The following is a 25,761-nucleotide window of genomic DNA, read 5'->3' as shown; positions in this document are numbered from 1 at the left end:
GGAAAACATGTATTTAGGTTGGGTGAATTTTTTTTTTTTTTTTTTTTTTGGCACATATAGTCTCACCTTTATTTAGAACAACTAACTGCAGTGCAGCATCTCCTGTAAAAACTTTGTTTAATTTGACATTCATTAGTGTACATCTTAAAAAAATACTTTAATTTGTCCATTCCTTTGTGTCTTTGCTGTGATATTCCCTGCATTAGTTAATGAAGTAATACTAGGCATTCAATGTAAATGTGGACCATGTTATATTTGATTTTCAGATATTGTCATGCCAGCTTACAATCATTTATTGATATGTTTGGCATATTCTTATTGAATGTGCCCATTTTACTTTTCCTCAGACAGAATTTTAATCTTTCCAACTGTTTATCATCTATGTTGGTAGATGATGACAGGGTTTTAACAAATGTTTTTTAACTTTTTAAGATGAGCTTCCACTGAGGAAGTTTTTAGTACATTCTTACTTTTTAATGTGTTGTTTGTCTTGTCTTTACAACCCTGCACTTTTAACCATTATCAAGGCTTTTTTACTCTAGTTAAGGATTCTAGATAAGGGGATATTTCACAGTGTTCATTAAAGGGTGCAAAATGGTCATAAGTGCCAGTGCACTCAAAAATTTTAATTCATTCATGATGCCCAGGAGCTTTCATGCACTAAAAAATACATTTTTCTCAGCCTTATTGTATCTGTTTTGTGAATGACCTTAGTGTCTTAAACTCCTCCAGTGTGCTGCGCATTTGTTTTCACTGTAATCAAGGGATGGTTGTGGTCTGTTCTCAGTTGAGGTACACCGAACGTTGGTTCGGATCTCACTTTAAACTAAAGGTCCAGTTCCTGTTAGCCTATCTGAGCATAAAAGTGGACTCAAAACAAAGTTTCACTGTGCTGTGGATTGGTTCTGTAGACTGACTAATAAGCTTCACAATAAAAATGGAGGCCTTTAAAGTCTGAGGATATCCTGGCTACCATGAACCACGTATAATCTTGTCATCAAAAAGTATTTTCATCACCTCCATGTCAGTCAGCAGTTGGGGGTGCATGCACTATCTTGACATAGTCACTCATCATTTTGAAGCAAGTGCTGTTTTCAATTTCTTGATTTGACTAAAGCCAAGGTTTGAAAAGGGAATTCTTCAATGCTTGAAAGCAGTCCATTGTGGATGTTTGTTTTCAATGTGGATCAAGTGTTTTTCATGGACAAGGTGTGGTTTCACCATGGTGAGTATTTAGAGTTCGCTCCACTTTTTGCCAACATCAGCGAAGCCATTTTCAAAATTTCCTCTCCTTTCGAAAAACTGCTTTGGTATTCCAAATTCTGAAAAATAACATCTACTTAGAATTCTTTATACAGGATTTGGTTTCAACTTTTGCTTTGCTTTTTATATTTTCTAGATATTTGCAAAGTTTCATGGCTATGTAAGCCTACTAAACTATTGCAAATATCTAGACAACCCCACAAAGATTTATGTGAATGCTCTGGATGGAATTCTAAGCAGATGTAATCAGAATTTGGAATGTCATAGTGGGTTTTTGAAAAGAGAGGAAATTTCAAAAATGCTTTGCTTGCATTAGCCAAAGGCCCAGCCGAGCCTTAAATAATAAAACTAACAGACCTCCACCCCCTCCTTCTTTCGCCACATCCATTATCAAGCTGACTCCATGGCGAAGTACATTAAGTGGTCAACCTTTTTCGCCACCCGAAGTTCCTGCATTTCAATCCCAATGTGGGCATTATTTATTACTGTCTCCTCATCAATTTCATCACTCATCCTCATCACAATAAGACAAACGTGTCAGAGAAGTGACATAAAATAACCAACACAGAAATATGAAATGCATCTAAGAAAACAATGCACAGTTCAAATGGTGGTCCACTTTGAAGTTAAGCACACTTGCGATGATGGAAAATAATATTGATTGGAGAGCTCCCTTGTTTCCATTCCTGGTGAAATTAGTTGTCATTTGAAGGCAGCCAGTGGTGAGTGGTTGTAGTAAAAAAAAATGATTGGGAGTTTATGGGAGAATGACTTTGTGAAGTCAGTTTCCACCTTGTCCTGTACAGTCATTTGTTATGCACATTTGACTTGTTTTTACTACATGTGTGCAAGATTCCAAAATGGGACTGGGGTCAGAAAATAAATTCCTGTGTCGATCCCAACTGTAGGAAACAATTTCCTGAACAGTCGGACCATTTTGAATCGCCATGTATTAAAAGTGCTTCATACTTGACGTTTTCTTCATTGTTAGTATTGGAAGTGTCTTGGAAATGACAGTATTCACTCCTTAAATGCACAATCACTTCAGTGAGAAATAGTGTTTTGAATTCTTGAGGATTTTAATGTACAAAAACCCTGTTGTGATTTTTTTTATTTCCTGGTTCCATCCCTCACACGCTGTGCTTTTATATTGTCGGACACTGGTTAGCATCTGGCTTTGCTAAGGAGTTTATGCAGAGAGGAATAGCCAATGAGTTAACAACCCCAAACATACAAGTCCAGAGGGGAAAAACCTGATAAGTCACATTTCTCAGGACTGTTTTTCGTCTGTACAGTTACATCATACAAAACTACACTGACAGAGCTATTAAATGCCATCGACAACAACTAATTGATAAAATTGGACTTAACAGGTTTTTCTCCTGGATTGTTCGAGGGGAATCAGGGGAACACTACCTTGCGAACAAGAGAAAAGTGTGACACACAGGTAGGGAAGGTCGTTGTAGTCTTAAACCTACATGCCAGCATTTGTTACAATACTGATGGTGCACGTATTTATACTTTCAGCTCGTTCCCGGACCTCCATTTGTCTTCGGAGCATTGCTTGTGATCTGTGCACTTCTCGTAGCAGTATTCATCCCGGATGGACCGGCAATAGGGAACAACTTAAGAACCACATCAAGGAGACAATCAGGTGAGTCACCATACACCTTTGATTTAATTTCAACTGTCATTTCCATTTCTTGAGTAACATAGAAATGATTTTTGCTACAGGGTGATTCAAAAGTTCGATAACCCTAATGATTAGCATGAAATCTTGGTTTGACGTTATCCATTGCCTTAACCTTTTACCCATTATAACTCTACATGTCAAGAGAGTGCCTCTTCTCTGATCTTCATGTAAATGTGTTGTTCCTTTTGATGTGGTTCAATCCTCATGGAAAGTCAGGGAAATCAGCTTGGAAGTGAAAAGGGGAATTTTGTAAAATCTTTTTTTAAAAAAATCATTAAAAAGACATGATGGAAACCGAAAACCCATTTCATTTTTCCTCCATAGTTGTTTTATGTAAAAATGTGGGTTTAGTTTATTTTTGTCATTTGATTGATGTGCAAAGTTGTAGATATAATGCTTATTTAAGCACCTGGAAATGTCAGGGAATTTGGTTTTTGCAAAATTCCTGGAAAATTTGAGTTACTACTGATCTACTCAGCCCCCACCCCAACTGACATCTGTGGCATAGTGGTTAGCACAGTGTGCTATGATGGCAGTGTCCCGGGTTCAGAACCCTGCCTGAGAATGGGTGTTCTGTCTGAGTGTCCCTTTGTAAAAATCATCATATCATCACTCTTCATCTTTGCAATTAGCGAAAAGTGGCAGAAGAAAATCAAAATATTACAAATCAATCAGTTGAACCCCTCCAAAATTGTGTAATATTCAGTTTGCCCTCCTGCTCTGTTTTTAACCTTTTTTTACCCATGCATCATCACATGTCTTGCATATGGGTTTTTCACACAAATAATTGTCGTAATAAAATCACACAGGTGATGGCCAAGAACTGTGGATGTTCGTCTCGACAATGACGGGAATGGTGACAACAATGAAAATGGGTTAAAGCTATGGTTGGTAGTGGGGGTGGAAAATTTACCCTTTGGTGAGACTGCTTTTTGCAGAATTTGCATTGATACAAATCACATATCAAAGCAAACATGAATGGCTTTCAAGCCCTTTCTCTGTTGCTGATTATCGTTCATTCTTATCATCAAAATGAGGCAAACTGGCAGATAAAAATAATGAAATCTGGTATATAAAAATTATCCACAGTATGTTCCCAAAGTCAAATGTACTTGTTTACTATCTGTCGCTGTCAAAGCATTTTCCTATGATTCTGTTTCAACATTAGCATTAAAACCTGTATCATTGATTTGTCAGTGTAATATAAATATTTACGAGTACTTTAGGCTCTGATCGTAAGTAACTTTTGTGGGAATTTGAAATTAAAACTTGTGATAGAAGTAAGGTAATGAAGTGTTGAGCTGGACCCTGGGGTCTGTCTCAGCAATGACTTTTCAAAAATATGCATAGTTTTCGAAGAAATATGTTGATATTCTCCATATATATATATAATATTACAATACCCATCGTACAAGGACAGAATTCAGTATTTCCTCACAATATTGGTGCAAATTAAATGGAAGCTTTGTGTTTTGCATAAATTCTACGATAATTAGACCCCACAAAGTGTCACATGCCAGTTTTGCAGACCCTATCAAGATCAAAACACCGGAAAGGCATCAACCGGTATTGGTAAACAAGATCCAACTGACACATCAGCCATATTGGCATCAGCATTGACAGCTCCAATTTCAAGTTATTGATTTTTCTCGTGAGATTAATAACACTCAGAAAACTAAGTATGAACTGAGCTGATGTCAGCTGTTCATCTCTGTTTTAAGTTTTCTCATTTATTTCTTTCCTTCTTATCCTGGCCATGGAGATATCCCTGAAACATCATGTTTTTTTGTTTTTTTTCTGTTCCCTGATTTTAAAACAGGTGAGACTGTGTACTCGCTTCACTTGTCCATTTCACATAAATTCTGGTTGTTATGGGAATAAGCAAGAAGAGCATGGGGCAAAATTGTTAATAATCCACTCCCAACAGCTTGTTTAACCACCACAGTTTGAGCATTCGCATCCAGGGTTTCCAAGATGGCAAGAAATCTGTCTTATTTTAACTTGCATATTCTTTTACCAAATGATGTTTTTAAAAATGTTTATATATATTTTAGGGCTGAGTTGATACCACTTTAAATTACGGATACTCTTCTTATTCATTCCCACCAATGCCAATACTTAAAAATTGTAAGAATTAAAAGTTACAAAAATGCTTAATCCACTAACCAGGGCATTTTTTATTCATGTAAAGAAACAAAACCTATAAACATAACATTTTGACCCAGATTCGGGGCCTTTTTCAGACTAAGACACAAACATTACTATTTATAGTTCTTTTTATTATTAATAAAACTGCCTTGGTCAGCAGATTTAGTGTTTTTGTAACATGGAATGAGACTTAATTGTGTTGCAATTAAAAATTGTTCAAAATATTGGCTAATATTAGTGGTTGAGTAGCTCATGAATTTACCAGAGTTTTACGTTAAAATATTAAAAAATTATATCAAAATATTAAAATATGTAATCACAAAATACAGTTTTTCACATAATATTGGTGCAAAATCAACGGAAACTTCAATTTTTGCATAACTTTCAGGGTAATTAGACCCCACAGTGTTGGGCAGCATCTGCAAAAGACTAAAATGTCCCACCAAAAAGTATCAGTCAGATAAATAAAATTTAACCGATGTATCGACATCGGCTCAGTCCTAATGTATTTGTATCCCACTAATGTGAAAGAAGTATAAAATTTCAGGAAATTCAGCATTTACTGTATTTCTTAATACTTGACTCTAAATTTTCAAAATTTAGAATTTCATTGTCATGAAAGAAGACAATTTCTAAAAATTCATTTCCAAAACAGACCCTATGTCCAGCAGACTCTTCAAAACTATTTGAAAAATTTGAAGATGCAGATATTATCAATTTCTGTTCCTTCTAACAGATGTACAGAGAACGTTGGTTGTTAAGAAGTGCTAGTTTTTCCAATAATGCGCAGCAATGAAATGGAGCCAGTGGAATATTGCGATGTCTGTTCTCACCTTTCGTTGATCTCCAGCTTTTATATGAGAGAGCATTTGCTCAATATGTATGCACAAGTGGAACTAGCAGTATAAAGCATGTGATCATCTCCATAAGCATTGCGTCTGAAGTAACTTGCAAAAGTTTGTACTAACATATATATGTACACATGTACAGTGAAATTTGATAAGACATATATTGTTTTTCTGAATTTTTATGTTAACTCGCTTCCATTTCGAACTCCCCCCTCGTATCTTAAAAATAATTAGTTTATGAATTACAATGTGCCAAGACAGGTTGCTTAAGTACACGACATTGGATTTTTAGTTCTATTTTAATTAGTTCTTCCTTTTAACACTTTTATTTGCATTCAAATGCTTTTTACTCTGTGTACGGCTTATATGCTGTGTTTGTTTGTTGTATTGAGTCTGTAATGTATATTGAAAGGTAATATTTCACAAAGAAAAGAAAATAATAATTAAAAATGTGAATATCAAGTAATCTAGTCTTCTTCTAAAAAGTAGGAGAGTTATGTAGTATACTTGTGTACAGTAAAAGTAAGGAACTTGTAAAATAGTTGAAAATAAATTACAAATAATGAAGGTGAAGTAAATTAAAAGGAAACTGATAGAAATAAAAATATAGTTTAAGTAGGTGCATTGCACCTTTTTGTGGTTCAAAACTGAAGCATGAGAGACACCAGTACGTATCTATTCAGTTCATACCACTTTCATCATTAGAATTACTTAAACGTAACGGAACCTGATTCTTATTACAAAATGACCCATTTTTTCAAGCAGTTGCTTCTTATATGAAGATAGCAATCTGTAAGGTTGCATTTTATCGCGTGTTTAATATCGTTGCCATATTTCTTCTGACAATTTTTAATGTGTGGAAATTTGGGTATGGGAAGAGAATAACACAAAGCTGAGTCAGGGGATATAGCAAGTGCATATTTACGAAAAAAGGTTCCGGTGAGCAAAGAATTCCTTCTGTTGTGTTGACAGATGTGAACAAATCATGCAGAAATATTCACAATCCATTTCTTTTCATTGACCGCACCTTTCAGAGTTCCTCTCTAGACTTGCCAACACTGTCACCTTGTAATCAAGTGATCCCAGGCTCAGTTCCTGGCAGAGGCACATTGCACAGTGATTTGGATTCCACTTTAAACTGTAGGTCCAGTCGCAAGTAGCCTCTCTGAGCATAATGTTGACTTAAAACAAAAAATTGACACACACACACACACAAAAGCTGTCGGCTTAGCAACAGTTGACACAGTAATGGGGGAAAATGTTCATGTTGTCTAAAAGCATCATCTTTTCTGCAGATCTATTTACTAAATGCTTCTCCTTGCTTCCTTAGTGATATGATATTTGGTTGTCCCAACAATGTTAGGTCAGTGTCATTTAACATGAGACTTGGCTGCCACGTGAGAGACCTGGGTTTGATTTCCGAGGTGGGAATTTTTCCAGCAATGTCCCTGCATGCAGTGGCTCTGGGGTTCACCCAGCCTCAAATAAGTGTGTGTGTGTGGGGGGGGGTTAATGTTGGATGGAGCATGCTGCTGATCACATCACCTCCGGAAATGGGTGTGATTGTGCACATGTGGGGCCCTACCCTCACATCTCCCCACCCCTTTTTGTCTTCACAACATGGAGGAGGTAGCAAAATAAAAATTACATAGATGAAGGCAAATTTAGATAAAGCATTGCTGTAATATGATGCATAGGATTGGCAAAAAACATAGATTATCTTGCTCTCTATTACCATGCATGAGTATGCACTGAAAGAATTGCAGAGTTGTCACTTCTTGTCAGTACTGTAGCAAAGAAGTGCAGAGGACAGATAAAGAAAATTTCAATTCTTGTGTGCATCAAAAATATTCAATTTTTCTCCAGCTTCAACTCATACATAATACTTTTCCATAATGACCTACATTTTCAGAACTGTAGCATATATAGAGAAAACCTATAAAATTAAGAATTTAATTGCTACACTGAATTGTCAGTTATTATGTAACTCTCTGCTGTCCAAACTACTACAATAAATCTTTATTGATTATCTGATATTTAGATGAACTAAAAATATGCCTTCAAATATTTCTCTCATTGCCAAAGAAAATTTCATGATATTTTATTGGAGCTTCATGTAATGAAAGGAATTACCTGAAATTTAAAGAAAATAATACAAATTCATAATTGTCAATGTGATTCTGAAAGAAGGACTTCCTGAGATGGTATATTTGAACATTAAATCATATAATTAGCAAACAAAATATTCATCAGTGCAACTGATATACCATCCATAATGCCTTGTACTGGAATGAATATACTTATTATATTTTAAGTAAATAAACAGCACTAAAACCACTAACAGTCCAGCTTTTAAGAGCCGTTTTCTTCCATGTGAATACCTGTTGTCTAAAAGTTGGCCCAAGTTCTGATTGTTTAATTTCAAACTAATCATGATACACATGGTTTGATTTCTGTGTATAACTGTTGAGGTGTTTTTAAAGTCCACTTTATGCATAGACAGCCTAATTACCACTGGACGTACAATTTAAAATGGGATCACAACCACTATGTGCCTTCACCAGGTACTGAATCCTGAACCTCTTGATTGAAAGACAACGACTTTGCTACTATGCCAGAGGAAAGGGGAGGGGATTATGTCTGTTGACACATACTTCTTCAGCTTAGTGATTACTTAATACATATTTTCTTGAGAATAATATTCAATTTTTTCCTTCTGTATACTTATTTGTATGTGCATATTTGTTTTCTAGCAGCCATTTGTGCATTTTCTTCTTGGATACAGATTTGAGGTGTAAAGGGATATAATGTCCTGCAATGCTTTCTTGTTAGGTTATATGAGTCAGGTTTAGGGCTCTTAACATTGAAACAACATTCCTAATGCTTCCAACACCTGAGCATGTAACATCTGTTCTCAAGCATGAAAGCCCGTTTGAGCCTCGTGAAAATCAGCCAACACTCTGTGTCTGAGAGGATCATACTTTCTATGGTCAATAACACTTAGTGAAGATTTTTACTGTGCTAATTAATTTGTCCCAGCTTGAACTTACTTCCACAATCTTTTACAGCATTCTAAAACACTTCCTAACACTCCTATAAAACTTGAAAGAATCATTAAACATTTGGAACTGTTACTAAATGTTTTAGTGCTTTTCATTTATTGAATATGTAGTAAATACAAAACACTTTTGTTCATGACTACATGCAAGTTACATAGTTAGTATATTATACTTCGAAGGTAGTTTGCATTGCTTCATCAGTAAATATGGCCAAAATAGAAACCATAAAGAAATTGTAATTTTGCAAGGAGGAACAATATATTCTGTAAAAAAGAACCTTCAATGGCTTATGTAATGATTCAGGTCAGCATTTGTGCATAATATACATTGTAGTATGTTTATTCTTTTCTTTAATAGCTGCATAAGTATTATTTTGCTGCTATGTCACCATGTTTCATGCCTGCCTATTGCTACAATGTGAGTACAATAGCTTGAGTTGATTACAAGTTAAAACACTTTTGTTTTTACCATTAGCATAGATTGCGTGCAGCTATTAACTTTATTCATTTTTTTATATTGAATCAATCAATAATTTTAATCGTGCCGGGTGGCAGAAATGACAAATCAAATTGAGACTTGCGTCTTACTAGTCAAATCTGTAGAAGACCAAAGTACTGTATTTGTGTGTGGGGCATGGTTGTGTGCACTGCTTTTGCATGAAGGTGTTTGAATTTGGATGCTATAAATGTGCATCTTTATGAAATGGTATAATTAATGAACATTTAAATGCTTGGCAAACAAGTATCCTGGAGACTGTTTCAATGATTTCTCCTGCGACATCTGTTGACAAAAGTCATAAAATGGTATATGTAATAGGAGGCCCAGGGTAATCAGTATTCTAGTGGTATCTGTTGATATCTGCCTGTCAAAGTCAATACAAAACAGGATTGTTAAAGGACCAGGAACGCATAAATTATAATGGCTTGTATTGGGTTCCGCAACAGAACCCGAACCTTCTTTATTCGCACAATTTAAATTTGATCCAAGTTGTGTATTGTTTCATTTGAATGCAGAACTCGGACCATATTTAAACTGATTCGGGGAAAAAATTCCTGGACCGCATTTAAATTGATCCAGAAAAAAGGTTCCTCGACGATATTTAAATTCACCCCAAAAAAGGTTCCTGGACCGAATTAGAATTTTTGACAGATAAAAAGGTTCTTTACAATCCAGAACCCATGTACGCTTGCTGATTTTCTCTCCTGGAGCAGAATTGGATTTATTTAAAATCCCTGGACCTTTAACAACCCTGATTCAAATCCCATCACCAGGCATGTACAGGGGATGGACAAAAATATGGAAACATCTGCAGAAATGCGTATTACCTTTATTAATATCGTGTAGGACCACCTTTGGCACGCAGAACGGCCTGCAGTCGACGTGGAATGGACAAATACAGGTCTCGTATGGTTGTCAAAGGGATGTTGTACCATTCTTCCTCCAAAGCAGCTGCAAGTTGTTGTAGAGACGATGGTGTTGGGTAGCGGGCTCGCACCTTGGTCTCCAAAACCGACCACAGGGGCTCAATAATATTGAGGTCTGGCAATTGTGGAGGCCATGGCAGATGTGACACTTCATCTTCGTGCTCATCAAACCAGTCCTGGACGATGTGAGCTGTATGAACAGGGGCTCTGTCATCTTGAAACACGGCATCACCATCTGGGAACAAAGTTTGCACCATGGGATGCAGCTGGTCACCCAAAATGGTTACGTAGTCCCTGGCAGTGACATGTCCATGCAGGGTGATGATGGGTCCGGCAGAATACCAGGACATGGCTGCCCAAATCATCACTGAACCACCGCCATGCTTCACTCTCGGTAACAGTCTGTATCGTACGCTTGTGCTGGCGTTCTCCACACATACACTCGGCCAGCAGCTGGAAACAATGTAAAGGATGACTCATCCGACTAGATTACAGTCTTCCACTGCTCCATTGTCCAGTTTTTATGGGCGTTGCACCACTGTCTCTATCTAGCAGCATGGTCAACAGTCACGAGTGGTTTGGGAATTGCAGATCTGCCATGAATACCCTGCTTGTGGAGTTCTCTTCCGACTGTTTTGACGCTAACAGGGTTTGTAAGCACCGTATTCAGTTCAGCAGTGACTTTTGGAGCCGTGGTGATCTTCTGCTTGGTCACAATCCTACCCAATGTGCGTGTGTCTGCCATGCAACACACACTTGCGTCCACACTGGTACTTCACTGATGTGGTTTTTCTGGAAGTCTCGTAGGCAGTCATGATCTTCGAGACTGTGCCTCTTGATACACCAAACATTTCCGCTACTTTCGTCATGGAAGCTACCACCATACGTGCACCTACAATTTGCCCTCTTTGAAACTCTGTCAGCTCAGACATGATTCACGATAACCTGCACGGACCGGTCGCTGAAATGTAACTGGCCCATCTGTCAGGTTGGCCAGGGTGTATACCTCACAGGAATTGCCAGTGACCACAGCACCACCTACCATTCAGATGCAAATGGTGTTTGAAATGGCTACCTGTTTTATACCAGGTGTTTCCATATTTTTGTCCATAAACTATATTCCAGGAGGGTTCTAAACAAATTGTTTCATACATAATAAAATAAAGTTTATAATTAATAGGTTAATAAGATTAATATGTGTATTCTTGATAATATTATTAAAACAAGTTAATTAATTATTATTATTAATGTACGAACAGGTAAAAATATGACAAAAGGATAGATATATAACAGCACCTGTGCATTATCAAGCTTCTGTCTGGTTAAGATCTCTAAAATTTAAGTAAAAACGGCTTTTCTATCAAAGAAGTTAATATAAGAAAAAAGTTAAATGGGTTATTTATTGAATATCAAAAAGTTTGTTAGGTCTGATGGAAAACAAATTTCCTGTTCTTGTTTTATGCCCATTATTATTAATAGTAGTGGTGTGCATAAATTTTGTAAGCACTGTGAACACAATCTAATCCTTATCTTTATGTAAGTTCTGCGGATATAAATCAACTTTATATTATGCAACAGCAAAAATGTATTTTCCTTATTTAATTGTGGACTTGGTAAGTCTTTGGGGGAGGAGGTCTGCACCCCCTCTAAATACATTCTTGTTCATTGCAGTCACATGGTACAAACCAGTACAAACTATTGTTATGGAGCTGCACTAGTTTAGTGTCTGCCACGCATGAGGCCCAGATTCGATTCCCAGGGTGGGTGATCTGTAGTTGGAATTTTTCCAGCCTTGTCCCTGCATAAAGTGGCTATACTGCTTACCCAGCCTCAAATAAATGGGTACCTGGGGTAAAGGTGACTGGAGCATGGTGCTGATAACATCACCTCTAAAGTGGTGGGGAAACTATTCTTGTTTTTCATCATAGGATTTGTAATTTTATATCAGATCAGTAGAATATCATCAAATTTTATGTCAATACTTACCGCTAAAAGCAAAAATTTCATATTGGTTCATCCTTAATGAATATTTAAAACCTAATTTGCCAACATGGTAATAAATATTGACTGGCAAACTCAAACCTGGAGGTTTGTCTTATGATTTGGCGAAATTTCAATGAAAAATGTATGCTCGACCAGAACTTTTACCTGGTCTCTGATCATGACATGTCATTAACCTACCAACTGAGCTATCGAGCCAGACCTAGTTTCGCCTGATCGTTTCTGCTGTTTTGCCCTTGTGTTATAATCTTTGAATCATGCTGTAAGATATTAGGCACCTTCGACATCATAACAGGAGAGCGAAAAATCAGGTAAAACCAAGGCTGGATCAGCAGTTTGGTTGGTCGAGCAATGATGCCAGAATTTTTGTTTCTCAAAGTTTGGATAACCACCTGTTATCTTCATCAGAGAATTAGAAAAGAAGGTAAAAACTGGCATACTGTTCGTCACTATAGACGTCCAGTACACATCCACACGCTCATATTTAGTCTTTTATAACTTGTAAACAGCATGTAAGTGTTAGCTTCTTTCTCCACCTATGAGGGGTTCAGAGAACAAGTGACGTAACTCCACTTTTCGTGGAAATGGAATTACATGTATAACTTAGAACTGTGAAGTATCAACATTTCAGTGCTCGAAGTAAGTATCTCCTAAGTTTCAAGATCTTGCTCATAGAAGCACTACTGTGTTTGTGCTCCAACAGTTTAACATAGTACTAAGTTATTTAAATGTGCCTTTTCCTCAGAACTGTCTTGAATGGAGTTCCGCCACTTGTGTTTTGAACCCTCATATGCTTCTCATATTCAAGATTCATTTTACGTGTGAGAAATTATTGTCGTCTCCAACATGTTTGCTTGTTGAGCATTTGCATGTTGTTTCATCGTATTAGATCTAAGCTGTAATAAAGAAACATGTTTGCAACATGACAACTTGCAGAAAATAAAGAACCGTACTGTACAGAAGGAACATTATTTGATGTGCAATTTCACTGTTCACACAAAATAGTCATGAGATCATTGGTAATGTTGGAATGACTAACGCCCCTTTCAAGAGTTTAATTTTAGTCTTGAAAATTATTCAACACTTCAGTCTTGAGAGTGAGTACAGACGCTCTTGGCAACAATGCTTGCTTTGATAGGTAACAACATAATGATGGGAACTTAAAGTCTTATAATAGCACAGTGAAACAGTAGGTTGCAATTTCTATCTTCATCGGAGAGATTCTTGATTTTCAATCAGATGTAAAGTACCAAATATTTTAAATATGCTTCTTTATGAGATTTTATGCCAGAAAACTGAAACTTAAATTGTTTGGAACTGGGGATATTAAACATTTAATGAATTTTCAGATTGATTGCATGAATGAGTACAGTAAAGTAAAAAGTTAAGTGCTCCCCTGTGCTTTGCACTACACCATGGTGTATAGGGGTTGTGGAGTTAGGGCCCCCTGCCAAAGGTGGGGGGGGGGGGGGGTGATGTGATCAGCACCATGCCCCTGCCCATCTTTACCCCCCAGAGTTTCCTCCAGGTACCCAGTTTATATGATGCTGGGTGGACACCGGAGCCACTTGAACCGGTTGAAAAAAGTATTGGTTCTCACCTGCCGGGGATCGAACCCGGGCCTCTTGCATGGTAATCAGATGCCCTAACGACTGAGCTACCACAGCTCAGTTATTTATTGATGAATGAGTGTGATTAATTTTGGGGGGAATATTCTTATGTAGGTTTTTAAATTTAAAGATTCTGAAAATTCAACAATATATTGAAAGTGTTTCTATGTGAGACTTTCACATTCCATTTTAATATGTTTCCTTCTGTTACACAGTTGACTAAAATAACACATTTGCATGTATTGAAACATGAGTAACCAAATGCATGTTATATTTCTGTGTAGTGCACTTTCTGTGTAAAGATGTTCATACTGTATTTCTTTGTATGCATGTTCTTCTTGACTATTTGATTGCGTTGAAAGCATGTATCTTATTGTTTCTCTTTTCTGTGCATATTTGCCTTCTGTAATTATTTGTATTTTATTAAAAATAAGTCTCATTTTGAGAACTGCATTATTCATGTACATCCAATATGATATTTAGGTTTATATCGATTTGTTTGAAATGAAAACAGATGTAAATGTTGGCTAGTAGCCCCAAAATAAGTAGAAAAGAAATAAAAGTGCATTTAAAAATGATGCTTTTGTTGCAGTTCATTTTTTGCAAAGATCGGTTTGGCACAAGCACGATGAACAAAATTGAAAAAAATAAGTTTTGTTGCAAATAGAATTATGCAACGACTGTTTCAAATTAGCTCATGTAGCTTACACAAGTACTGTGAAGTATTGAAGATGAGAGAAGCTAGACTTTGCAATGAGTTATAAGGCTTGGCTGATATCAGACTTAACCAAACTTGAACAATATTTGTTCTTTTATGCAAAGATTGAGCACAAATAACTAAAGCTGGACTTCTTTCAAACCATATTCGGCTTAACCTGTTCTTCCTCCATGCTAGAGACGGTTTTATGTTTCCTGTACTAATCAGAAATGAGGAAAAGTCATCTACTTTCTAGGAGTAGATGACAACCAGAGAAGCAGTGCTTTTACAGGTGTTGCTGCCACATTGTTTTGCTTCTTGTCGAAGAACCTCCTTACGCACAATTTTTCATGGTAGTTATGCTGTGAGCACACTTGCACATTCTTGTGTAGCTTATATGCAGCCTGACTTTCACACAACGTGGGTGCACATCTTAAAACCTCGACTTTCAACAAATGCAGGAAGGAAAACAGGTTTAGCCAAACACTGTGCAGGCACAATTCATGTGCATTTTGTCAAACAAAACTGGAATGCGCCCATTATCATAGCCTACACAATGAATTAGGAATTTATGTTGCATCTTCTGAATTTCAAGATAATTCAAACGTACATTGCATAGATGGTGAAAGATTCGTTGATAGTGAAAACATGTGTTGATAGGTAAGTTGTGCAAAGGGAAGATGCCACGTGATTTGAAAATGAGTTCATATGCAGGAACCTGATTTCCAAGCAGAGGATGTCCTTGCTTTAATTCCATTCTTCTTGCCTGCCTGTATTTCGTTCGACTGCTGATAACATTCCTGGAAAGCTCGAGTAATTTGCAGTTGGCAACCATAGTATATGAATTTGGCATTAAAAATATTTATTTTGGTCTGGTATTGTTGAACATTAATGAAGAACTAACATAATTCAGTTAATCCTGATATTTACTTCTCATGGTTGTTGTTGAAGGAAATTACTCCCCCATTAAAACCTCAGAGAGTTTGGATCTTTATTAAGTAGTAATATATTTTGCATTATTAACAAGTTTTGTCCATTTTCATATTTACACAATCTCTTAATGCTAAATTTCAAGAAGCTGTCAGTAAACTTGTTAGGTAAATCACTTTTTTCTTTTGTTTGTAGCAAGGATTCAAATCTGATACCTTTTAATTACTTCCATGTTAATTCAAAGAGGCAGTTTCTTGAATCTTGGCATAAGAGGTTTGTAAAGAAATAATTCTCATGGATACCAATCAGTCTAATAGAATATGTCAAGCGTAAGGACTGATTGACACATTTCTCTTAGTGTAGCTCAACTTGCATTCAGCTTTATCTATTGTTGGTTCCAAGATGACCAGTAGATCATGTTATCTTGACTGCGTATTAATGTGATTAATCAAAGTGATCCTACACAAATTACTCATTGTTCCATGCAACATTTGAGTGTGCTGTAGATTTTGCCATCTTTCTAGCAGCTTCTTTAGGCATGTGTGAAGAAATTGACGGCAATTTTACACGAGTAAGTTACCTTACAATTTGGTATGCACAGGAGATGGACTATGTAGAAATTCCAATGGCTAATGCAGGCTCGACCAGGACTTGAACCTCGGTCTCTGGGACCATTGCTCTACCAACTGAACTACTGAGGCAGCCCTGGCTTCACCTTATTTTTCACTGTCGCTGTTTTACCTGTGTGGAGTTGTCTCTGCCAGTGCTACAGCAACAGGATCTGTTGCCTTTGAAACACTGATGATGTTGACAGTGCCTTAGTTTCTCCCAGCATAACAACAACCCATTGCACAACAGTCCTTGAGGGCAAGGCCTAACTGCCGACTGCCAACCTCGCTCCCACATGCCTCAGCAGAGGTGGACGATCTATCATCCAACCAGTAACAGGGTCACGTGTGATCAACATGACAAACCCCCAATCCTTGTGTTATCCATGACTGGCTTATGCCACTCATCCATACCTCCCCAATGTCCTCACGATGGTGGGTGGCCACCGGTCCCATACGCTGGCCAAAATCTCAGGAGGAAAGTTGCTACGCTTTTCCCCAGGAGACCCAAACCAGCACATGTCCCGTAGCCCGAGCCCAAAGCAGGATTCCTTAGACCACACAGCCACAGTGTGGACTTTCTCCCAGCATAGAGATGCAAATTACCTTTTGATTTGGTGCACACAGGAGATGTACTATGTAGAGATTCCACACAGGTAAACAGCGACAGTGAAAAATCAGGTAAATCCAGCACTGACACCTCGGTTGGTAGAGAAATTGCATGGTGTGCCAGAGACCCTGTTCGACTCCTTGTCCAGCCTGCATTTTTTGCTGGAATTTATACATATTGAGTAAGTTGTGTAGAACAGATATACCTGCCAAACCGATATATTTAGCTATAATGACAATCAAACTGATTTAATAATGTGTATCTCTAGATATTTCAGTCCAATTGATCACATGTTACAAAATAACTCTCATGGGAAGACAGTTGCCGTAATTTGTGTGTGTATCCTATGCTGTTATGGAGATTAGAAATGGGCCTAACAATGGCAGGGGTTATTTTTTGAAAACTGATTAGTTTCTTATGACAGTGTACAGTGTGATACAACTTGGGATGTTTATGTAACTGCTAATTGTTCAGAATAAGAATAGATTTTTGATTTTGCTTTGCAACATATCAGATTCATGGTCAAAATTTTTCGTGGAGGTGTTAAAGAGCTCTTTCTGCTCGATGACATCTCCGACGAAAATTCCAACAGTGGATCTGAATGTCAGGAAGCAATTGAAAGTTAAGTGCAGCACCGTCAACTATTCTTTCTTTGAACAACCATTGTGATTAACCTTTAGGAAGCAAGTTATATGGTGTTATCTGTAAGTGTGTATTCATTATTTATTCATTTCCATTGTTGGATGAAAGAGAAACAAAACAAAAAAATTTCCTTTGCATGCAGCCAGCACCTCAGAGCTTGAGAATGGGCTGCTCGAGGTGCCAAAATGTGACAATAATATTGAAAGCAGCCCAAGTGATTATGATTCATCACCTAAAACAGATGAAGAAGCTTCTGGTAATTTGGAAAACTTTTATGTAATATCACAATAGAGATTGTTTTATAGATGCTAGAAAATACCTGTTCCAAATCAAAATTTACCTCATGTTGTGTTTCTTAGCCTTGTTTCTCTCATCTCATATACCCTTTATCATTGTTCCTTTTAGTTTGTTTTTTTTATATTGCTTCGTGTATACTTACCTAATTCTTTATTTAGTTTTAGGGAAAGTATAAAATTTCTGTTTTGTGAAGTGCTTTTTCAAAAATAGAGGTTTTGGTGACGCAAGAGATGAATGGGCAGAGATATCAGTTAGACCCTTGAATTCATAGTTTTACTAAAGTGTACGGTGATCTTTATTATTAGCGCCAGTTAAATTGGAGAATAAGATTAGGGAATATTTCAATAATTTTCTCATACTTTGTGTTGTAGATGTTCAAACTGTTACTTTTTTTACACTTATCTAATCTTTTTTTCCATTCATTCCACATAATTGTCTTTAATTGAGCTACAAAAATTATTTTCAAATTTCCTCACAAACAATGTAAAAAGCTGACACTTCTAGCATCGATCCCCAGCATAGGAAATGGAGAAGCTGCATCCCTTGTTTGCTGAATTAAGTGACCCTCATAGCATGGGTGTTTCCAGGCATTTTTTCCAGGAGAGAGGGTTGAGTAAACACTTTTCCAGGGATTCAATCCTTTATTTTTGAATTGTTTGTAAAGATCCATGAACAGGGTGTAAAAATGGACTCAACGAAAAGATGAAAAGAAACTGTCTTTATTCTCCAACAAAAGCAAATATTTAGTTAATTTGAAATGGAAATTACATAAGAAGTAAAGGAACTTATAAAATGGTGTATTCCATATGAGACCCCTCACAGGTAATCACATAATTAGCCAGGTCGGAAGCTAATCTGCTACAGTTTGTTCAAAATTCGTTTTCAATTTTCATATTTTGAAAAATGAGAGACATGGTAGTCAATTATTAATGAGAAACTTAGTACAAGGCTTGTCCGGAAAGTAAAGATACAAACCAAAAATAAGATATAAAATAAATGTATTGCTCGCAACTAAAGTTACACTTGATACACTGATACAGAAGCTATTTCTCCACGTAAGTGCCCCCATTGTCCAAACATTTGTTCACACGCGGAACAAGTTTTTGTATCCCTGAATCGTAGAATTCCGCCGCCTGCATCTGGAACCAAGTTGCGACTTCTTCCCCGACTTCATCGTCGTCGGCAAAGTGTTTTCCACCAAGATTTTTCTTGAGGTACAGGAACAGGTGGAAGTCGCTGGGTTCAAGGTCAGGGCTGTATGGCAGATGGGGAAGGACCTCATATTGAAACTGTGCAAGCAGATTCTTGGTGACATTCGCTGCCTGGGGGAGGGTGTTGTCATGAAAAAAGTGGATTCCACTTGACAACATGCCTCTCAGTTTGTTTTGACGGCCTCCCACTTCTCTCTTCAGCATGAACATCACGTCGACCTTCTGCGAAGGCACGGCACCATTTCGTCACATTTTGACGATTCATTACGTTCCCGTACACAGTCACAATTTCTCGGTGGATCTCCGATGGACGCTTTCCTTGTGCCTGATCATGGTGCACACTTGGCGGGATTCGGTATCGCCGCTGCCATTTCCAACGCTTGTTCCTCGCACAAGACTCAGCACAGCACTGTCGACTCACTCCCAATCCTCCTCGTATGGATCATGGTTACTGCCAGTGTTGCCAACTTTCGTACACATTTTTCCCCTAACGTGCAAATGTGTTTGTATCTTTACTTTACTGCAAAGCTGTTTTTAGTTTGTTCTATTAATTTGTTGTTGTGTAACATGTTCCAACAAGGATGGTGGTCAACTGAAATTAACAGAACAAACTGAAAACAGCTTTGCAGAAAATGTGAGTACTAAGTTTCTGTGTAATTATTTGCTATCAAATTAGCGATAGCTTGATGTGTTGGTCCCACTTTCACCCCATACTTGGTGCAGAATGCTCTCAGGGTTTTTCCCCTGGTTTGCTGCTGTTCTTGTAATATTCTTAACTAGTAAGATCCTTCTTTGAAATCTACACGGTGTTGTATTTGCACGACACAACACTACTGAAGTGTGGAGCCAGTATCTTTAATGATTTGGAAAATATGTTTATTTGTTTTCATGAAGTCCCTTTTTCTTTTACACCCTGTGAAAAGCACAATGAACAGAATGTTGCCATTGCCCTGTAATGAATGGAATGCAATTTGTCACTTGTTGTGTGGAAAATAAAAAAACAACTTAGAAATTGAATTTGCATAATGTTCTTCTCAAAGGTTCGCATAACCACTTTTTGTAGATGCAAAATAATCCGTTATTTTTGGTGGTTTTTATTTTGTCTGCATATTTTATTTTGCATATTTAAATATTTGCTTTGCAGAACACAGATATGTGAATTATATATACCTTCATATTTGTCAAAATAGTAACAGAATGACAGAAATTTGTTATATAGAAATATTAGTTCAATTAAAAATTTCAGCAATTTTACTGATTTTCCTGTATTAGTTGATTCTGATTAATCTGTTCAAACACTACTAAATATTGCAGAACTTGTCTGTTTGAAGTGTTGGGGTGCATGCTCAGTTGTTCCAGGAATAAGTCACGTGGAGAATATTATTAGGGACATCTCTTGCATATGAGACAAGTTATTTATTATCTTGAGAGGTTTATAATGTTTTGTGAATGTTTTCCTTATTCTCTTATCATATGTACATACAGCCACCTTAGAATAGTCACTTTTGCAAGAAACGATAAATACACATCAAGAATTAAGTTTTATGAGAAAGATAGTGGCTTAAGTTTTTCACTGTGAGCAATGGAGGACAAAGAAGGAATTTCCTCTATTTTTCAGTTCTTTACCAAGCATCATCTTGCAGTTAATTAAGCAACATTTTTATAATAAAAATTATTGTTTACATTTTGTGGAAGCTTCATCTCACTTGTCAACATAATTCCTTTGAAGTTGCACTAGAATTGAACATAATTTACTGAAAGAATAATCGCATGATAGTTTTCTTGCGTGTACCCATAATTAGTGTGGTGAAGGTTGTGGCAGAGGACTTATATTTTTATTTACATTGTAAATATATTCATCTTGACATTCTGTATCAAATATCTCGGGGTATCATCTATATGAATTCTAACACCAAAACTTCTGTATTTGAATTTTCTTTATATCATGTATTAGTGAGAAATTTGCAAAATAAGTAGAGCAAGCTGTTTATTATTAACCACACAGTTTGCGCACAAACTGCACTACTTTTACTCTCAGTGCACTTTCTTGGCACTTAATATATTCACTGTTCAGTTGCATAATTTCTACCATAAAATATTGATTGAATCTGGTTCTATACTAAGCATACATGTTTTCTAATTTTGTGATTTCAATTATTACAACCACATGTTTGTTTGTGGTCATTCATGGCAATTAACTATGGAGCTGTTTCAAATGTTGTGCAATGGTTGTTGTGATCAGGGGATGAATTTCTTCTCCCTAATCTGCAATAATATTTTTCTTTTTATGGGATTGTATTCAATCCGAACTAAATTCTCCCCCTAACTGGTTTGTGTCATTGATCAAGGTGCATCAACATTATCCACTGTAAACAATATTAGAAGTTTTATATGTGGTAGAGTAGAAACCTCTTTACCTGCAAATCTGTCGTGTTGTGTATTACTTTGCTTTTGAGGCATTTAAGAGATTGTCAATTTTTTGTTAGAGTGGTTTGAATCTTTAAACTGGATTACACTGTTAAAGAAGAGCATAAATTTGTAACAATCTTACATTCATTCGTATGTGTACAGTAAATTTAAGAAAGCACAGCGATGTAAAAATGGTCCCCTTATTTCATCTTGATTAACCTAGTAGGTAGAAAAACAATGTAACATTACTAAAATATAACAATCCTTTTATTTATAATTGGATCTATATCAGTTCCACATTTTTTCAAAAACTCATACATTGTAATATGTAATATCTGCAGAGATTTTATTTCCCGAATTCTAATTTACATTAGAATTGTAACAAAAATATATAGCTTTAAATTAGGGGTTGGGCAGAATAATTGGTAGTTGCTGATTATTTTACTCATCAGAAAATAGTATAGTTGAGTGCAAAATTTTTCATTTATCTGTATAAAAGTACCGTTTATGTATCCCAATTTTCTGAAGTAAATTTCTAAATATGCAGTAACCCGGTAATTGTATTAGTGTAATTGGCTACATGCGATGTTGAGGATGAATGATAGAAAGGGATTGAGATAGCATACAAAAGAACCCCTTCGTGCCTTTGTTGATTGTGCATACCTGGAAACCCTTCAGTGACAATATTGCAAGTTGACCACCCAGCATGATCAGCTATTGAGGCAGGTGCTGAAGGTTCCAGGTTCAAGCTCGGGCATGTGAGTGTTTTCATCAGTTCCCTGAAATCATCATTAATCCTTATTGTTGCAATTTGTCACAAGATATGAAAAATGCAAGTAGGTTCTTCACAAAATATATGGGCAGCGGAATATTAATATTAGTAAACTTCATACCAGCATTTTATAGGTACTGGGTTAAAATTAATTTCAGTATTTTTTTTAGAACTTCAAATTTTAACATGAAAATATAGTCCAAATTAAGAGACTTACATGTTGGAAGATATTCATATGCACATGAAATGTACTTGAATGGTTTATTTCATTGGATTCATTTCGGTGACCGCTGTCAGCATTCACATCAGAACATGTAGTTGTGTTAACGAGATATAGCTTCCGATGTTTCAGAGGTATGTTTCTGATCTGATGCAGAGTGATGGAACATTGTACCAATATGGAACACTAATTACCCTTGCTTTTCCTATGCTTTCTCTGTAAAGGATTCAAAAATGTCAAATTCCATCCTCATAACCATGCACCAGAACATGGCAATTAGCCATTATTTTCTTACAATGCCTCTGAATTGACATGTATATTCAAGAATGATAGTGGAGTGTCAAGCTCAGCATCCTATAGCACCAGGGGTCCCAAGTTCAAATCCTGGCTTGGGCATAGGTGTGTTTTGTGAGTGTCCCTTCGCCAATTTCATCATATCATCCTCATCTTTGTGTTTAGCCAAAAGTGGGAGAAAAGTGAAGTAAAATAAACCAAGTGAATGTAAATTAGGGCTGAGCCGTTGCCAATACTCTCACAGATTCCTTCCAATGGTAATATTTGAAATTGTGATAATTAAAATTTATTCAAAATATTGATTAGTGTGTAAGTATTTCACACTAATTATAAGCATCAAATTACCAAGAGTTTTACTTTAAAATATTCAAGAATTACATCAGAATATTAGTTGTAAAAAAAATTAGTTTTTTCACACAAAACTGGTGCAAAAGAAAAAGAAACTTCGAATTTTGAATAATTTCCAGGATAGTTATACTCCAGGAAAGTATCGCCAGGTATCAGTAAATGAATTCCAATTGGTACTTTCTGATACCAAAACCACAAGCTCTAATCAAAATCAATCAAGAATTATGGACATTAAATGAACGGAAATATGCCTGCCAGGCCCAACAGAGCTGACGATTATTTGTCTACTGTATCTACACGAACACACATCACATATATTCTCCTCCACCACCTTCTCACTTCATATGTACGCACTCTCATCTCTTGCAAGCTTTTCAACAACCCACCACAGCAGTTTAGATGGAGCGTGGCAGCTTCCTTGTACTAGCTGGTCATAAATAAAGTTCCCTTACTCGTAGCCCTATGGAGCCCATTCGAAGCAACAGATTGTGGCGAAACTTGGTACAGATGCTATGGAGACAATGGGAAAGTGAATGCTGATAAATAAAAAAGAATTAAAATTTTCACCAGGTGGTAATATGGCGCTGAAACCTGGTGCACAATGGGCAGCATCCAAAGTGTCATTTCGTTGATGGCATGCATATAAGTTTTACATGAGCGACTACTGGTTGTTACTTCAGTGCCACGTTTTTACCTCGTGGTGAAAATTTTAAGTATTTTTTGTTATCAGCATTTGCTTCCCCAGGGTCTTCATAGCCTCTGTAACAAGTTTTACCATAATCTGTTGCTTCAAAAGGTTTCCAGAGCATTGTTCCTTAGCCTATGGGGCACGACCCACAGCTGGGTCCCGAGGGGGCATTTGGTGGGTCGCGAAGTTGGGCTTGAGAATTTATTTACTGTGTCATAAAAACCTAATACATTTAAATTACTAACATATATATTAACAGTTTAAATTCAACCCGTGTTGTACGTAGTCAAAACTCTACATTTCTGTTATTCGTGCTCTACCATTGCTTTTTACCAGCATCTCTCAATTTCAGCATATATGTTTAGTTAGATGTTAGACTAGAGTAAATTAGTCTTTTAAATTACATATTTATCGCACTTTTCTAGAATGAAGTATGTCTAATTCATTTAAGCCAAAGGTCTTCTCAAAGTACTTGATGTTTGCAGAAATATGATTATAAACTGGGTGCACACCCCCTACAAATGATTCTGCCGGTACCCATGCTTATGGGTCATGAAGTGTAATATCCTTCAAGGTGGGTCCCGGACTGAAAAAGGTTGGGAACTACTGCTCCAGAGGGCTCTTGAGTAGGGCAAGTTTAATTGTGACCACTCGATACTTGCTTTTTCAATTAGTTCCTGATCTAGTCGTAATGTATCAAACCATGCACACACACACAATTATGAATGTTACTAGCAACGTTTGGTTCTGATATCTACACATGCTGATTCATCTCTTTTGAGCTTTCAATATTTTTGGAAAAGCGACAATCAGTCGTAAAAATTAATTTGTTTCTTGTTGTTCTTTTCCAGGGTTATCAATGGAATTGCACTATGAAGTTGATCATAAAAAACACGACATGCTTGGCGCACACTCGCCATTGATGGAGGATTCCGCCGTTTTGTAGAATCACCTACGCGAAGCTGCAGGAATAGTCAAGCGAGCAAGCTTTCATACAATCTGCTTCTCAGAAGATTAAGAGTGACCATTGACTATGCTCTAGGCTTTGTAAAAAAATAATTAAAAAACAGTTAACTTTCAAGCCAAAGATTTTTTTTTAAACACAAGTGAAACAGGGAGAGGAAGATGCAATGCGTAAAAATTAAAGATAAAATATTAGTAGTGCCGCAATATGTGTGCGAGAATAAATGTAGTGCATGAGGTGAACATTCCATCCACTGCTACCAACATTGCAGAATGACAATCGTGCAGCTCTAAAAGATGTCTAAAAATATCATAGTGCGTGTTGATTTTCTTTTCAAGTAAAAAAAATAGTGAGGGGGGGGATAAGGATGTAAGATGCATATTTTCTTGATTATAACATGTTAGCTGAGGTAAAAAATATATATATAAGTCTTACATGCAAGTGTGTTTGTGTGTGATGTTAGATTGTATGGTAGGTGCGTGTATTAGGTAAGTTGTGCGAGTGTAGAAATTGTACGAGAGTGACTTTGTTATGTTTGTAAAGAAGTGGAGTGAAAGTCCCGAATAGAGAAGATAACATCCGTGTGCCGTTAAAGGTTTCCGTTATTGCACAACCAACACTCACCTATTTGCTTTCTATGCTTCCGTTAATAATATGATAAGGAAGAAACTGTTCAGTGCATATTGGGACCAGTTGGAAACGATGGAGGCAGAACGCTGGCCAATGCTGTAATCTTCCACAGGTGAAAAAATAATAAATACAAAAGTGAAAATTAGCGTGCACACAATGCACACGCGAGCACACATTCACTGACTGGCCATGAACGGAGTCAGGGAACTTAAACGTGACATTGAGGCTAGTATGTAAGAAACTGACTGAAAGAATGAATTTTTTGTATTGTTGCTTCGGCAAAAGTGCCATTGTTGCTGAAGTATTTTTTTCTTGTTGCTGCACTGTTGAAAACTTTCCCACGTGGCCCTGTACAAGGAAGAATGTAATAAATAAAGATTTTATTTGTGATGACA

At 36.7% G+C, this 25,761-nt stretch overlaps 1 protein-coding gene across 9 annotated transcripts in view; it reads left to right on the top strand.

Annotated features, from left to right (window-relative positions):
* LOC145996581 (solute carrier family 71 member 1) overlaps positions 1 to 25,761 on the top strand; it is a 206,273-nt gene extending 180,512 nt beyond the window's left edge. For 4 of the 9 annotated variants that reach the window (XM_083133104.1, XM_083133101.1, XM_083133103.1 and 1 more), the window contains 3 exons: positions 2,791 to 2,917; positions 17,676 to 17,789; positions 24,624 to 25,761. In XM_083133104.1, the coding sequence (XP_082989230.1) occupies positions 2,791 to 2,917; positions 17,676 to 17,789; positions 24,624 to 24,718 (336 nt within the window). In that variant the 3' untranslated portion in view covers positions 24,719 to 25,761. The other 5 variants (XM_083133105.1, XM_083133106.1, XM_083133110.1 and 2 more) reach the window with 4 other exon arrangements.

The sequence above is a fragment of the Lepisma saccharinum genome, chromosome 12 (assembly GCF_977018435.1).
Source record: "Lepisma saccharinum chromosome 12, izLepSacc3.1, whole genome shotgun sequence".
Lineage (NCBI taxonomy): Eukaryota > Metazoa > Arthropoda > Insecta > Zygentoma > Lepismatidae > Lepisma > Lepisma saccharinum.
Note: the sequence above shows the minus strand (reverse complement) of the source record. Positions and strands in the feature narration are given on the sequence as shown.